Below are 16,968 nucleotides of genomic sequence, written 5' to 3'. Positions count from 1 at the left end.
CCGGGACCGGCCGGGGCGGCTCCCCCGGGGATCAGCGCAGCGCGGCGGGTGCCTCCCTCCCCCGGGCCCTGCCGGAAAGGCTGCGGGCACAAAGCCCCGCCATTGCCCTCGGGTGCCGAGCCGAGCCGAGCTGAGCCGGCGGAAAGGGCGGCCGAGGCGGGGGCATCGCGGCGCGGCCACACCAGCCCCCGCCTGCCCAGCGCCGGCGCTTGGCTGCTGAGCCGCGCAGCGGCCCCCAGGAGGCGGCGGCGGCGGCGGCCGGGGACGCTGAGGAGGAGCCGCCTGCGCGGCCCAGCGGCGGCGGCGGGCGGGCCGGACACACCGACCGACCGACCGACCGAGTAGCCGCGGCACGGAGAGAGAGAGAGAGGGCAGAGCGGCAGCGCAGCCCGGCCGGCAGCGCCATGGCCACCAAGGTGAGCAGCGCCCGGGGCTCTGCGCCAGCGGGCCCGGCCGGGCGGGCGGGGGTCCCGGGCGGACGGGCTGCGGGCCGGGGGAGCCGGTCCTGCCGGAGCCGCGGGAGGGACGGAGGGAGCGCCGCGCTCGGGCCTCGGCGCCACTGCCCGGCCCCTGCTCGGGGCTCGGCGACTCCGGGGCGGGGGAAAGTTGTTTTTCTGCTGTGTTTGTGCCCCTCCGTCCCCGCTCCTCGGTGGAACGACTGTAGGGTCGTAGAGCTGCCAGAGGCCGAGGCTGCTGCTCCTGCCGCCCGGGCGTCCCTTGCCCCGCTGCCACCGCGCCCGGGGAGCGGCGGGGCGCTGGGAGAGGCCTCGGCCACCGGCTGTCCCGGCCCGGCTGTCCCGGCCCGGCTGTCCCGGCCCGCTCGTCAGGGCAGCTGATGCTGACCCCCTCGGTGGCCTCCGGGGGTGGCTGTGCCGTGTCTCTGGTGGGAGCCCAGGGTCCGCACTGTGCGACCTCTTAAGAGTAAGCTGTGATTTTACACGCGAAAAAAAAAAAAAACAAACAAACCCAACAGCAACAAAAAAAAAGACAGGAAGTTAAATTGTTTTGTTCAGTTCTTCAACAGTATCTGCTGCTAATGCAGCTGTCAAAATTAGCCCATCCTATCTGAAAATGGCCCCTTTCTAAACAAACAATATTTATTTACTATGTTGGTTGATGAAAGCATCTCTGCTTGTGTAGGTGTGAGTTAACATGCACCGGCAACTCATCTGTGACTTGTCTAAGTATCTCAGGAAGATTTTTTTGGTATTTGAAGTATTGCTTTGAGTCACCTGATTCCATTAGGTTGGCAAGCAGTTTAAAAACCTTCCTTTTACTGAGGCCTTTCTCATACAGTGCACTATTTATGTTGCTCTTCTCAGTGCTGAAGAAATTCCACATCTTGAATGTGTCAGATTTAGTGTATAAGTAGCTGTCTTTGTAACCATGTAAGCTGATGGTGGCTCAAGTTTGGATTAACTTTTTCCAAAGCACAGAGAACTTGATTTTAGGTTTCAAAATCACTTAGGCAGTTTAAAAATACAGTAAATATAGTCAATATAGTGAAATTTATGTTTCTGTTGAGCTTTTAGAATATTGTTGATAGACTTGGTTTTTACATTGGTGAGTTCCAGTAATTCATGGAATGTGTGTGTGAATATTTTTTACTCAATCTAACGATTGTAGGTAGCAAGAAAATTACTTCTGGTGAGTATATACCACATAATACACAGTATGTGAGGCAGGTACTGTACTAAACCAGTGTACTGTTTCTCAGCTCACTTTGAGGTGCAGTATCCTCACGGGATCTCGTGTTCTGTGCCGAATACATGATCCATTTTATTCATACATAGGGAAACTTTCACTTTGCTGTTCTTTAAATATTTTTTGGAAACATTATGGCCCCAGATGGAAGGGCGTATAATTTCTGACTTCCTAATCCAGACTGGCTTAAAATCAGGTGGTGCAATTTTTTTCATTCTACACATTGCAAGATATGGTAATGTACTTTGACTTGAAGGCTAAAATTGGTAAGTGGTAGTCAGGAAAGAGTTGGTATTTTATTGCTATTATTTTGTTATGCTGGTAACTCTGACGAGTACTGAAGAGAAGCTTACTTTGTTTTCTGTGAGCTCTACCCAGGAGATGGGTCCCTCTCTGCAAACTGCCCTGGTTTGGATTTTATTTTGTTCATGTTGTGCGAACATCAGCTATAGTAAAGAATATATTGTCTTTTTGAGCAGGGTAAGGGAGTAACTGGCTGAAAAAATAGTTTTTAGAGCTCAGCCAACTAACTAGTCACCATTTCATTTGGAATGTAAATTTTTGTTTTTTAAATTGTAAACAAATTTCTCACCTTCTGCTTGTGCTCCTTCACAAATTGCTTCTTTTTGAAAGAAATATGCAAGGTGTATTTGTATTTTATGTGAAATGTTAACAAAACTAAACTATAGTTGTCTGGAGTATGAATTTTTGAACTTTAATGGTGTCAAATCCTATATAGCTGATAAGGGTGACTGACAGTCCAGCGTGGCCTGTGCTGCATGGGCTGTTAGTGCTTCCTGAATTGATTCCTGTTTAAACTAGAATATACTTTCCAAGGAGGGCTGGGGGTAAATTGATTCTTGATTTGAATGCTTTCAATGATGGAAAATTCAGTCTGTCTTTTTTGTTGTTGTTGTTGTTTTTAAACCATCTCTCTTGCTGTTGATACATCTTTCTTTTGAATCTGAACTTGCCCGGCTTCTGTTTTCAAATTTATCATTTTCTCTACAGGATTTACAAATGCTTGAATCAAGGTGTTAGATTTCATGAGGCTGAAGGATGCAAATAGGGGTTTCTTTCATAGCTAGCTTGTAATCCTTGGCCAGTTTTCTTGCTCCCACGTTGATAAACCACAGCAGTTAAATTCCTTGAGTTTTCATGTATGAAGATGTGATATACAATTGGGTAATGTGCTGGCTCTTCTCTGTACCATTCCAAATCAATGCATTTCTTATTGAAACAATAAAAGCTTTTAGGGCAAAGGACTACTATTTTCATACCAAGAAGCCTTTACTGATGCTTTCCTAGCATATTTGTTAGCTAGCAACTTGGTAGGGAGTCTTCTGTCAAAACAGGTGGGGTGGCTGGAGGCCTTAAGCACTCTGAAGGCTGTGTCTGATGTTGTGAGCTACATTAGCAGTGGCCATTGCACCTTCTCCTTTCTTGCTCCTCATCCCATGCTGTATGTACATCCCAGGAGTCTACTCCAACACCTGTCAGGCCTGTTTTTAAGATACAGTAAATTGCTGACATAGCAAAAATATTCACTGAATGGAAACAGCGGCGTCATTTCTCCAGTTCTAGGTAGTTGCAATAGTTGAAAGTTTACTCAGAGCTGATACAGGAGGTTGGGTGGGGTGGTATAGTTGGCAGCAGGAGACTTTCACAGAGAAGGGTGAAAATATAAATGGGAAATGGAGGATCTAAGGCTTCTGGAGGCAGTTCTTCTGTTGGCTAGATCCTTACTGTAGGTTGGCAGTGGACTTTGTGGTTTGCTCAAGGTTATGTGCTCAGAAAACTGAAACAAATGTTAAACTCTATCAAAATAAGAAAAAAAAAAAGAAGGTTGTTTAGGAGACTTCTAGAGTTTCACAGTCATTTAACTGAACCCAACTTCAGAGGTAAAGCAATTTAATGTCCACATTTAAGAACCGGTGATTTGAGCTAGATACTTTTATTTTGGATGCTTTTGAGAAGCAAAGTTAACCCTACTAATTCCTTCTTTTTAACTGTGTCACAAATGATGTGACACAGAAAGTGCCTGAGCCTAAAAAAATTTTCTAAACTTGGTCACAAGGAAGATGCAGTTTGGTAAATGTTTCTGTCATAGTTGCTTACAAAAGCCACAGGTGAAATTGTCATTCTTCTATTTGTTCCTTCATGGTTTCTTTGGCCTTTCCTATTCTTTCCCCAGTAGAGTTTGCCAAGTCCCAGCTTTACTCATGTCCTTTCTTTTGTTTTTGAGCTTCATTGAATAGGGAGAGCTAGAAATGTCAGGAAGCAATATGCTGGCTTTTAAACAACATTCTCTCTACCTTAGCCTATTTTTAAACTTATTTATTATTTTAAAATGTAGGCAAGTCCTTTTCTTGAAAAGGCTGATGTTTTGCCATTTGATAAGCCCTGATTTCAGAAGGAAGTGAGAGAACTGAATAGGGTCTGGACAGACAGTCCTTCCAGTTCTTCTGGAACCTGTGCTGATAACATATGGTGAGAGTTTTAATTTAGAAATTGTAACTAGGAGCTGATTTATTCGTGTAACATTGTTGATGTTGGTGACATTGCTTTCCCAAGAGAGGTATTTCATAAGGCAGTTGTTGATAAGCTTTGTGAAGTTGGGCCCCTCTTACTGTCAATTCCTACAGTTTTTTTTCTTTGTAACTTTAAGGGCACTTATATCTCACCATTATGTTCTTGATTGTTCAATGGTTTGTGTACTTTGAGGACTCATTTATCTGGTTCTGTTTTCAGGACTGGGCCCCTTTTTGTGGGAGGAAGTCCTTTGAAATGAAAGCTTAGACTAAATATTCTGTTCTTTAAAGAAGATACAATTTAACAGTACTTCTAAAACAAGGAAATGCTGTTCAAGGCTTTCTTGTCCATCTAATCACGTTGGATTTTTTCTTTTAATGTCACTGGCCAGGTATAGTTGAATTCAGCATGGTTCTTCTAGTTGTGGTAAAGGAAGGTCCTGATTTACATATGAAAATTTCAGGCAGGAAAAGATAACAGCACATTAGCCTTAAAGATTAATATCCCTAAGTGTGTATCCTTCCTTTCATCTTTCTTTTTCATTCTCTGTTACTCTCAGCAGTGTAAGGCTTCCCAAAGAAGTCCAACATTTTCCTTTATACCATCACTTGAGTTTGCTAGAAACAATTCCTTGTTCTGATTTGCAGCTGGGAAGTGAAGCACTCCTCTGTGCTAAACCCTCCAAAATACCCAGACTTTGTATTCTGTTAATCTGCATTCTGCATTGTCCTAACTTTGGAAGTAGACCCCTTTCGTAAATCTCATCTTAAAGGAAGATTCAGTTAATAAATCTTAAGACATCTGTGAGTTGGGATGATCCATCCTCTTCTATGCAGATCACGTCCTAATCCATTCAATCCATTCCAATCATGCTCCATTATTTAAATTCAGTAAAACAAGACATAATTCAAAACATGAGATCACAGATGATCTGTGCATGTAAATTGTGATGGAACAAAATTATTAGGTGAAGCAATGATTTTGATGTTACAGTCTAATGATGTAAAATGTTGTTTGGATCTTTTAGGGTAGTATTAATTAGATGTGGGGGTACTTCCTGGGGCTTTTTAGATTAAATTGGTTTGGTGGTTTGTTTTTTAAGGGGAAACAAGATGATTAGAGAAGGGCAAAATGTTTGGTAATGCAGATGAACCACAGATTCCTAACCTGTTGGAGGAGTGAGATGCTAGGATGAGCATGAAAACTGGTACAGTTATTTTACGAAGACACAGATTTTCTGTTCTTTTGTCTTTCTGTCCGGCCTTATGGTCTTTTAAAGATTCAGTGATATGTGGTTTATGTTACATTGCAGCAATTACCAGTTCAAGGTTTCTCATTTCTGTGCTGGAAAGCTGGTAAGATTCTGAGTGATGCTGTGCTTGAGTAATGATTCCTCTGACTCAGTTTTTCAAAGTTATTTTGAGCACCTAGGCAGAGTCATCAGAGACTCATTACCAGAGGTCATCATTTAAAAACATGATTACAGCAGCCAAAGAGAAGGAAGTCTGGTATCAAATGTCATAAGCTACATCTGTTTTATAGATTCAGAGTTTCAAGTTTTCACTCTGGTAGAATTTCTCGTATATTGGTATTACTTCAGCAATAAGGCTTTACAGGTAACAGTAGCTTGGTAAGAAGGTTTATTTTACTGCATTCTTTCAAGGTTTTCCTCTGAATTATCTTCCTCCTCAGATTTTCAGGTCTTGAAAAAAGTCCTAGAAGAGTGTCTGAATGTTTAGTAAACCTCTCCTTATTTGATTAGGGCATCTGGCAAATTTCAGAGTTTACAGAGATCACCAAAGTAAAAATCACTTGAGAATTTCGGCATTTCAAATACGTGGGTTCCCTCCTGTATTAAATTTACAAGCAATTGTAACATTTATGATGTTGGAAGCAGTCTTGCAAAACATTTTAAAAGCTGGTAATAGAGAAGAGACTGTAAAATAGTGGGAGTGATTTGTTTCAACCAGCCCTGCAGTAGACCAGATGAGCATTTTGATATCTAGAATTATTTTAAGTAAATAGCTATTGCACTGTTCAGCATTTAAAGCTAAACTTCTTCTATTTCAAAGCGTGTTTCACAATGACAATTTCTCCGAATCCACTTTACAGTTCTCGGAGGGCTGAAAATCAGAGCTTGTGCTTTTATTTTCTTTAGTTGCATTTCCATTTAGTTGCATTTCTCAGCAGTTTATGATTGGAAAGGAGCTTCCCAAGTGACTGAAAGTTCAAACAACAGAGCAATCTTGTAGTAGTCCAATAAGCAAAATTCAAGTACTACTGAAGAGAGAAAAAAAAGGCATATTGCTTACAGGAAAATTTAACTTAAACTCTGAGCATTATCACTTTCTTTCCCAAGCCTTCTTTATCTTTGAGCTTTGTATGAATAAGAAACCTCTGTCAACAATATATATAAAAAAGAAAAAGACATTCAAGACCAGAATCATTTAACTTTGGCAGATAGTCCTCTGTAAGACCCACATTAAGGGGAGAAGGGCACAAGGAACAACTTTTCCTGTAGGGAGTTGCCGTTATGCAGCCTGGTCCAGCTGTTGTGTAGTTGTGAGGAGACATTTGGGACATGGCATGGTATGAAGGGCACATGAGCCATCCTGGGCACTGCTGGGGTGTGTGCTCATAGAAATGTGCTGGGTAAAGTCAAACCAGTGACTGTGTGTGAACATGTGTTTTGTGGGTAAAACTCTATTTCCTCCTGTATTTTACAGCAGCTCTTCCCCAAGGTCCTGCCCTTTAAAGGAAGCCACTGTATGGGAGGGGTTTCCAATGTGCAAAATAGGTGGCTGGAAGGAGGAGGAGGTGGTGAGAAGATGGGCAGTGCAGCCTGTGGGAGGTCTCTGGGGAGCCCAAGCAAAACAGCTGCATCTGGGGAGAGGCAGCCATGTCTGGCCCAGGGTTTCTGCAAGTGGGACTTGCCAGGTGAAATCATTCAGTCCCACTCCTGTAAAAAGGTGGAGACTGGTGAAGAATTGGTTGATGGGTCTTATTTCTTATGACTTGTCATTGAGTTACTGACTTCTGCTCTGAGTTGCCATCTGCTCATTCTTGGCATGGGAACTGTTGTGCTTTTATTTTGTGTGTTCACATGGTATCTCTGTTTAAACACAATAGGTTTTGGACTTGCTTTGCTTTTCCCAGCCTTCTGAGACTGCAGTTCTCATTGTTCAGAGCAAAAATTAGTTGTCATCTCAATTCAAGCAAAGTGTTTTCTTTCTTGGTTGACAGAACAAAATGGCTAATTTGCAAGAACAGCTATAAAAATACTCTTAGAATAGCTTTAGACTGTACCTCCCTTCTATATGACGAGTTTGGGGGGTTTTTTTCCCTCTATGGTGATCATGTAATTGGTTTCCAGAAGAAAGACAGTTGATATAAGGCTATTACATTTATTGTTTTTTCTAGTTCTTATTTAAATTCTAGTATTGCCTGAAGAGCCTATACAATTCATCTTTCTGCAGCAGTGAGGCAATGACTGATGAGGTGCTTCACTTCACCTTATAGCTTCATGGGATTTGAGAGTGAAGCTTAAATGTCTTATTTCCTCCACTACATTGGTTCGTTTTTTGGGCGGGGGGTCAAGGTTTAATTCAGTGACTGAATATTGCAATTACATATGATAATATAATGTAATTAGTGCTTACCTAGTTACAGCACACTTCTTTCAGCAGTGCTGTAATTTCCTTCCTTAATAGCCCTATATTTTTCTTCTGAAAATGATTGCTTGTGGAATACAAAATTAAATGTCTTCCTTGCTGCAAATAACTAGACCACAGTCTTGGATGTTTGTATGAAGGTTGTTGAATGACAATTTTTTTATCAACAGCTCTGTCACATTCTGTCAAGCTGCCAAATTTTCTAGTAATTCGTAAGGAAGCAGAAGTTCTAACTTTCTTTTCAGACTTCTTTGATGCTTTCTGTCACTGTAAAGGTTGCTGGTACAAGAAAAGTTTGTGAGGTGTTCTGTCAAACTTTCAGTGTTGCATGACTTAATCCAGTTCTGTCATTCATTACATCTCTTGGTTTGTTTTTTTATTTGTTAGATGCATCTCTCCAAGCATTCTTTTCCTTCTTTTTTTCTAACTCTTTGTCTTAAAGTGGGATACGCCTACACTGCTAATGTGCACATTGCATTTAATTGCAGGTCATTAATGTCCAGTTCAAGTCTGGGTGTTCTCTGACCAGGTCTAATGACTGAGCTTTGCTTATTTGAGCTGCCATTTATCATGAAATAAAGTTTGTAATCTTACAGGGTCTTGTACTTTTCTACACTGCCAATAGAAAAGCCTAAAATAGCTGTAGGCTTGGATACTTTAGAACCCAAAAAATGTGAACCTTGCCCAGTTCTAGAGTAAAGAAGCTTCATCTGATAAAATGGTAATGCATTTATGTTGGTGTAGCTGTTTCCTCACTTGTGTTTATAAAATGAAAATAAACATAGGCTTTTACAAAGTAGTGTTTTTAATAGAAACTGTGCTATAAGAAAAAATTAGTATATTGATTAATGTTGGTTCCTCAAGTAACAGAGAATTTAGCAGAATTCCATGTGGAGAGCTCATCCTGCTGCGTTTCAGATTCCTTCCCAACTGCTTTCAGTGAGCATGCTATTCAGCATGTGTTTTCCTATTAATATTTACCAGTGTTTGGGACTTCAGAGTAGTTCAGCTATTCCATTCTGTATTTTATGGACGAAGTTTATTTGAAGCAGCATCATTTTAACATGCACTTAGTTTGCTTTGCCAGGTATTCATTTGCTTCTACAGTGGCCTGTGCATGTGGTACATTGAGATCCACAATGTGTAATAGTGTGCTGAGTCTGAAAGGGCTTAAAGTTTGCTAGATAACCTTAGTGAAACTTTGTCCCTCTCCAATTATTAAGATAATTACTAATTTTTTCTAATCTCTGCTCTCCTAGAGGCAGCCCTATTGTGTGACTACAAGCTGTCTTAATGAGTAGGTCACAATGTGGCAATTTTTCTGGTGAATGCTGCTGGCTTTTTCTGAAACCTTCACATCTTACTGGCTCTGTTCTTTGGGGACAGAACTGTGCCCTAAAGTTTCAGGCAAACATCAGGGGACTTGGCACAGCAGGCTTCTGAAACACACCATTAAATATTGGTTCAGCAAACAGTTGTAAGTTTTGCAGTTTGATTTCAGAGATACAGTAATGATTAATCTAGGCAGAGATTTTAATCACACTTGAGATAAATGCATCCTGCCTGACATCCATAAATACAAACCCATGCTGCACTTGCTGCATTTATTATACACTTTTTATTATACACTTCTGCATTTATATACATTGCTGTAGTCTTGGTGAAACTGGAATTAATGTTATCAAATTGTTGAGTCTCCAGTTTCTCTGAGGATCTGGGAAAGGTTGGTATTCAGAAAGGAAAACATGGGGAAGGCTGGGCACTTAGAGCGGTGCAGTAAATTGATTCTGCAGAAGATCTGGTATCACTGGAGTTCCTCACTCATGGTAGGAGTTTTGCAGTACATTTTAATTGATGACTAGTTTATAAGTAATGTTTTAAACAAGAAAAAAGCTTTTCAGGTGCTTAACCCAACGGAAAGCTCAGATGTGATTCAGGGGAGTATCTGAGTCAGTATTTGGAAATATCTCTAAATCACATGGGTGTCTTGAATTTCTGCAACTGAATTTCCCTTGCTTCAGTGTTGCTTGGGCGCATGGAGATTCTGTTCTTGGGTCTGACAATACTCCATAAATAAGTCAATATGAACACACCAAAATGTAACCAAGCACCTCTTTTAGTAGTGCATGGTAGTTATTCTGAAAATATGCTGCTTTTTTAAACCACTAAACTGCTTATAGATAAGTCTCAGACTTAAATATTTTTAAGCACTGCTGTAAATCTGGAAAACATCACAGTTTCTCTTTGCTTTTTTCATGCTCTGTGGCATGGTTATCTACCCACCTGGCTTATAACTGTGTGGAAAGAAGCTATAATTTCTTTCAACATCTTACAATTTTGAGATCTGTTTTACTCTACCACTTTTAAGAGATCTTAGTCATATAACCATTTTAGACCTTGTTCTGCATCAATGACTTTTAGTTCCAGATGCTTGAGTAGAACAAGAGGCTTCCTGTGTAGGAATTCACTTGAATGCAAGTTCTTGAAGTGCATTCTGCCTGTAATGCTGGCCAGGAGCACATTTCACTGAGCTTTGGGGTGTGGTGATGTTTGCTGACAGGTAGACAGCTGTAAAGAAGCTCATGTTCTGTGAATCAAAAATAAAATATGGAACAAAAAATTTGTGGGACTAGCCTGAACTGAGTTCAGGTGGTCTTTCATGACCAAAAATTATTTTCAGCAAGACAGTGAAGTCCTGTGTGGTCGATCTGAAGAGTTAATCTGTCCTCACTGAGGAAAGCCCAAGTTGCTGAAGTGGCTAGTAAGCTGTTGTCTTTATTACTACAGGAAACATTTCCAAGTCTCTTTAACACTTGAACACTTGCCTAGACACTTCTTTCTTCCATTCTAATTCTAGAAGTGCCAGTGGTTTAAACCACATGCATGTTGGTGGAAATTGAGTATTGCCTTCCTGTCCCTTACCATATAAAGGTGTCAGACTTTGTGGTTTGTACTTTTTGGAAACACTTTATATTTTGTTGTCAATTCCAATATGAGATAGACATTTTAATCCAGTATAAATACTTAATTAAATACCTGCCTGAAATATTGTAGGCACATGCAACTTCTGAGTTTTGCACCTGTCTGCAAACATATTTTACTAACAGAAAGAAATTACACCAGTCCTTGTTTCTTAGATTTTTGTCTGTGTTTAATTTAGTTCTAGTATGCTTATAGTCAGTACTGTTGACTTCAAATTATTAGCTGCAGGCTAGTGAACTTATTTTAGAGTTGAAAAATTGCCCAGAGAAAAGTGAGCCAGTGGATCAAGAGGCATTTTTAATGTGCATTTGTAATGTGAGGATCCAGCAGTTAGAGCTGGTGAGGGAACTTGGAGTAATGATACCTGAATATTGTGACCTTCTCTCTTCATCCAGAAGTGGAGTTCTTTACTGAATTTAATTTTACTTTTTGGTTGAGTTTGCTTTAATTCTGATGTTGCTAAAAGCAAAACAAAATCATATTGAGAAGAAATTTAATACTAAAGGGAGGTCTTAATTAAATAAGTGAATTTTATTTTTTGCTTATTGTTTAATAAAATCGTAGTATAAAATGTTCCAGTTTCTTCAAGCTAGTTTTCTAGGCAGATGTTGCTGAGCACATGCACAAGAATTGATGCCTAGCCCAATATAAGCAATATACATTTTCTCCAGTTTCTCTATAGTAGTTAGAAAGATAAACATTGGTGTCTCCTTCATAATAAATCTTTATCACTTCACTGTCAGTAAATATACTGCTAGTATAATGGATAATCTCTCGAATTCCCAAGGCGCTGTTTCTGTAGGAGTCTGTCTTAGAAGACAGTGTCCCTTGTGTCCTCTAATTCTTCTATTGTCAATTTTTGGGTTGTGTCTTGTCTCTTAGGAAAGCCTGTGAGAGGAACACGTAGACATTTCTTTACCACAGTCAGGACGGAGAGTAGCTGCTTCTCCAGGCTGAGAGTCATAGCACCTGAGGAGCCACTTGATAATTCTGCATAGGCTATCCAAATGCACACTTTGCCTTGCAGCCTGATAGAGTTTGATAGAGGGACTAAAATGAAAATACATTTTTTTGTCAAATCATAGCCCCGGATGTTTCCTTCATTGGTAGTATAAATGTTTTTTATATTTTCAAGGCCAGGTTGGATGAGGCTTTGAGCAGCCTGGTGTAGTGGAAGGTGTCCCTTCCCATGGCAAGGTTGTTGAAACAAGATGATCTCTAAGGTCAGTCTGACCCAAACCATTCTATGGTTCTGTGATTCAGTGATGAAGATGATGCAAATCTCTTCAGACTTGGGGCACTTAGCTTTTGAACAAGCTTAGATTTCAGGCTAAAGGATAGGGAAATTATTAGATCAACCAAAATGTTAGGCACTGTTGGAAGAAAGCTGGTGTCCTCAGTCCTCTGAGGGGGGAAAGACATGAGGGGCTCCTGTCTGTATTCCTGTGTTCTTACTGTTTTTCTCAGCATTTTGGACACCTGCCCTTTTAAACTTCTTGCAGAATTCCCCATAATTTCCACAGAGGGACTTAGCATGTGTTTTGATCTGGGAGAGTTTTTTCAAAGATGCATTGATTAAAACATGGCAACTTAAGTAGTCTGTGAATGGTGAGACAAAACAATGGCTAAGCTGTCCTTTAGATCTGTGCCTACCCTGAGTCTTCCCTGGAGCTTCACTGGCACAGTGAGAACAGCTAGGGGTTTAAGGCTTCTGCTTCAGCTTATAACAGGTCAGATGTCTTGCACTTATTCTAAGCAGTAAAATACCTACAAACCACTAGTTTTTTACAGACAGTAATCACAGAGCAAAATGCCGGGAAAGATTAGCAGAGGAAAGAAAATGCTAAAATAGTTTTAAGTTAATTGTTTTTTGTGTGGAAGAATATTGTCACTCTTTAGACTAAATGCTTCATTTTGAACCATTCTTTAGGAAGTAATCAGAATATACTGCTAATTTCTGAAGTGATGTATTTGCAGCTAGGTTTTTGTCTTATTTTCTTTCTGCTTTCTTAATTTCTCCAATCCTGAGATCCCAACCTGTATTGCAGCTATGCTATTTCTGTTTTATTCTCTTAGAACTGCCCTTTAGAATGAATATTTTATTTCTAAAAGCAATATTTGTGGGAAAAAGTAATTCTGAAAAAACCTAATGAAAGAGACCTCACAAAAAATGTACTAAAAACCAAACCGACATCCAAAAAGCTTTTAGAAGATAACTAATAAAATGAAGTCTGGGAGGAAATAAATGCATTTTCCTCTTCTATACTTCTAGGTGTGAGCAACATAATGCTTATCAGTATTTCACAAGCAGCAGATTCAAAGGCTTACTATACCTACTGAAGAATATTTGTACTAACTGAAGCAGTTTTTGTAGCAAGCTGTTCTGAAGTTTATTCATACCAGATGTGTTACTGGAGTTACTTGAGGTGACCAAAAGCCCTTTGTTGTTAATCCCAGCTAAAAGCTTAGGCTGCTGTCCTAGAAGAAAAGTTCAAGTCTTCTCATTGACACGGCCATTTAAAATGTGTGGACTTTGACTTGTTTAGAGCCAATGCTAATGATTAACTTTTCTTTATTTAAATTATTTATTTTTGGCATTCTGCCAGGCTTCCCAAATTATGGTTTCTGCTCCTCCAGTGGATGCAGGTTTTAGAGAAACCTGCACTTATCTGCCTCGTATACTTCCTAAAAGAGAAATCCAGAATTTGATCCTCCTTCTGTCAATATGGGAATTGGTGCCACCAGCATGACGTGTTGCCATCTTGCTGCTGTGGTACAGCACTTGTATTTCTGACAGTGGCAACAAGCAATTTAAACCTGTGAATCCCTGTCTCTTGACAAGAGCAGTGCAGGGTGGCTGAAGCTCTGAACTGCTGAAGTGCCAACTATGAAGAGAAACATGTGCAGTTACGGGATTTTCATGCCATGAAACTTCTATGGATATTTCCTTTGTACTATCTGCCACTGCCTGCTGACCGAGAAAAGCAGTTGTGGTACAAGTTTCCTAAATTGTAACACATGGTTGAAACAGATAATCTATGGTGTAACACTAGATCTCTTCCTAATACAAATGAAGTCCTGTGCGTAGGGAAAGCATTTTCAAAGGCGTGTCCAGTTTTTGAGGGGCTTCTCCAATTTTTGTGCTATAAAACATACTTTGATGCAGAACTGTTGCATTGCAGGCAGGAAATCCAGCATTACAAAAACATTTTGCTTCAGAAGTGTGAACTTAAAGAAAAACCAGTAGTCATTCTATGTGGGTCGTTGATCATTCATCTCAAGGAAGGCTGAGGCAGGGAAGGTGGTGTAAAAGCTGTGTCCTTATGGCTGGTGAGGAATACACAGGGGCTTCCACTGTCCTTCTCCATGACAGAGCTACCTTGCTGCAGCTGAACTGCAATGCAGGCAAGTGTGGCCTGTGCACATCAAGATCGTTCAATTTTGGGGTAAGGTGCTTTTCCATGTGAGCCTAGCCTTGAGTGAAATATCTTGGAAAAGGCAGAAAAATTCTTCTTGTGAGGAATAGGTGTTTTTGTTGCTTTATCACCTCTGGGGGCACCCAGCAGGAGCCAGTGGATCAGGATGTCTGTAGAGATCTTGGATATTCATCTAGTAACTTAGTGAAGCAATAGTGTAACCTTTCATTGGAAATTTATTTTAATGATTTTTGCTAGACAACTTCCTTCCACTTCATTTATGCTAAAGAGCCTTAACACTGTCAGGTAGAGTTGCATAGTCTTATGTCTGCTTTCAGAAAGAAGTGGTCAAATGCTTGGTTTTTTGTTGTTGGGTTTTTTTCCTTTTGGATTTTAATATTATGGAAAGAAGAGGGAAGCACTCAACTCAGACAGAAGTAGTGGAGGGAGGTGAAGTCTGCTCCATGCCTGAAGAGGAATATATTTCACTAATCTAGAAACTGCTTTTCAGTGTGGGGAATCTTTGGTGTTTTAATATTCCTAGGTATGCTTCTATCATAATTCTAAAAAGACAATAATAATTATTGATTGCAATGCTCAGTGTTGGGAGGCTTCACACTGTAGTAAGTCAGTAAATCTGTAAATTGGGAAACTAGAGTCCAGTTGTGTAACTACAGCAGGTAGAACAAGCTCCAAAGAATGCTGATACAACACTGAGAATTACCAGTTTCCTTTTTATTTCCTTTATTACAGTCTAAATTTCTATATCCATACTGCAGAAAAGCTAATTTTCCTTTAACTCTTACTAGTTTCCCCCATCTTGGACTTGTAGACAAAACTGCTGGCTCCCTCTCATTCTGGAGAAACTGCAGTATATGCCAGAGGTGCAGGGATGCTGGGGATCAGAGAACCCTTTCCCTCTTGCTATGTGCTGTGGCAGGGTTCTGCTTAATCCATGCCAGGCTTTCCTCACACCAGGGAGCATGAGGTGAACGTCAGGATGTGTTCCAAATTCCCAGTGGAGATGCTCTGTTGCCACCTGAGCAAAGGGAGCAGTAGCTTACAGTACAAGACCCAGGCCTGCTCTCTGGTCAGTGAAATCAGTTAAAGCTTTTTGGATTAGCAGGGTTTTTTTCTCAAAGGAAGTGACAAAACAGCTTCAGAATATAGAACCATTTGTATCTTGGAGCAGAGGTGATGGTGAGAGAGGGGAGATATACATGCAACCAGTAGATGAAATTAATTTTCTTATAGCTAATAGATTTGGTAATGGTTCTTTCTTGTTTTACATGTTTGCAGTATTCTGTAAATGAAGCAGTGGCCTTTATTGGCCTTTATTCCACTAACAAAGTATTTTAATTTCTGAAGTTCCTGTAGTTCTTGGATGGTTTGATTCTTTTGTACATGATCAGAAGTAAATATGAAACACAACACTTACTGTAACAATTTTTTTTTTCTAAGCTGTGTTTTGAAGAAGTTCTCTTCTTGGTGTTCATTAATCTGGACTGATCCAGATTATGATCTGGAATTCATCAGAGATTCCCATTTTATGAATATTCAAAGTGTCCCTAAGCTTAGCCCTAGTATTCAGTGTGTGTATTCCAGTGCCAAGGAGCTAAAATCCTTTTCTTGTTAAATGCTTTTTTCCATGCCCATTTGCAGTTTTGCATGAGTTGCAAATACACAATATTTATGGCCGGTAAGAAGGAAAAGGCTTATTGGAAAGTCAAACCATTTTCCATTTTATAGTATTTTGGAACTGATTGTCAGAAATTTAAGTAGATTTGGGCTGATATATCTGTCCAGGAAAAGCCTAGGGGGCTTTCCATTGTTAACTATACACTTAATAGTTAGGGCAAAAACATTTAGTCACTTAGTTTTACTTTGGAATTGGTTGAGTTTATAAATTCAACAGTTAGGAGGGTAATGTTAAAGCTTATTTGCCAGAAGTTCTTAAGGTCTTCATTTCCAGCCTAGGCAAGTGAGCCTAGAGATTCAGGTGAAATGGAGAGTACTGGCAGAAAAAGATGAGGAATGTATTTGAAATGTCAATATACAGACCAGGTTTCAGATGTACCTCAAATTCTTAATGCTTTGTAATAATCCATTTCTGTAGCATTGCAAATGGGTTGTTTTTTTTAAAATTTGTTTTTCAATTTTTTAAACTGTAGTTAGCAAGGTTTGTTTGTAATTTTTTCCCTGTTTTCTACTTTTTCTGACTTTTGAAACAGGTGTCCAGAGCAGGTCAATAAGTGGACTTCAGCACAATGACTTTAATAAATTCTATGTATCTCTTGTTTTTTTCTTTCTCTACAAGCTGAATACTTCCTTTTTTTTTTTTTTTTTCTCTCTGAGTAACTTTAATTTCACTGCTGTATCTGGAGAATCTAGTTATTTGCATCTGTTCTTTTGTTAGACAGAAATACATTTTACCTTTCCAGTCTGGTCTGGGGATGTTTTGCCAGTTTTTCTGAAGGCTGATAAAATTTGTCTGTTGTCTTTTTTTCTGGTAAACTCTCATCATTCCTGTGAATAGAAGCAAGAATTTAATATTATGGTGTATTACTTGAAAAAGGCTAAGAAGACTCCCTGGTTAAGAAAGCTGCTTTTCCCATGATTCAGATGCCCAGCATCTGAGTGCTGTAAATTGATTGCAGAAAGTG

At 40.0% G+C, this 16,968-nt stretch overlaps 1 protein-coding gene across 3 annotated transcripts in view; it reads left to right on the top strand.

Annotated features, from left to right (window-relative positions):
- Positions 1-277: 277 nt before the first annotated feature.
- SNX9 (sorting nexin 9) overlaps positions 278-16,968 on the top strand; it is a 61,507-nt gene continuing 44,816 nt past the window's right edge. For all 3 annotated transcript variants that reach the window (XM_066546926.1, XM_066546925.1, XM_066546927.1), the window contains exon 1: positions 278-416. In XM_066546926.1, coding sequence (XP_066403023.1) covers positions 405-416 — 12 coding nt within the window. In that variant the 5' untranslated portion in view covers positions 278-404. The remainder of the gene's footprint in view (positions 417-16,968) is intronic.

Source organism: Molothrus aeneus, chromosome 3 (assembly GCF_037042795.1).
Source record: "Molothrus aeneus isolate 106 chromosome 3, BPBGC_Maene_1.0, whole genome shotgun sequence".
Lineage (NCBI taxonomy): Eukaryota > Metazoa > Chordata > Aves > Passeriformes > Icteridae > Molothrus > Molothrus aeneus.
This window is presented reverse-complemented; position numbering and strand designations above follow the sequence as displayed.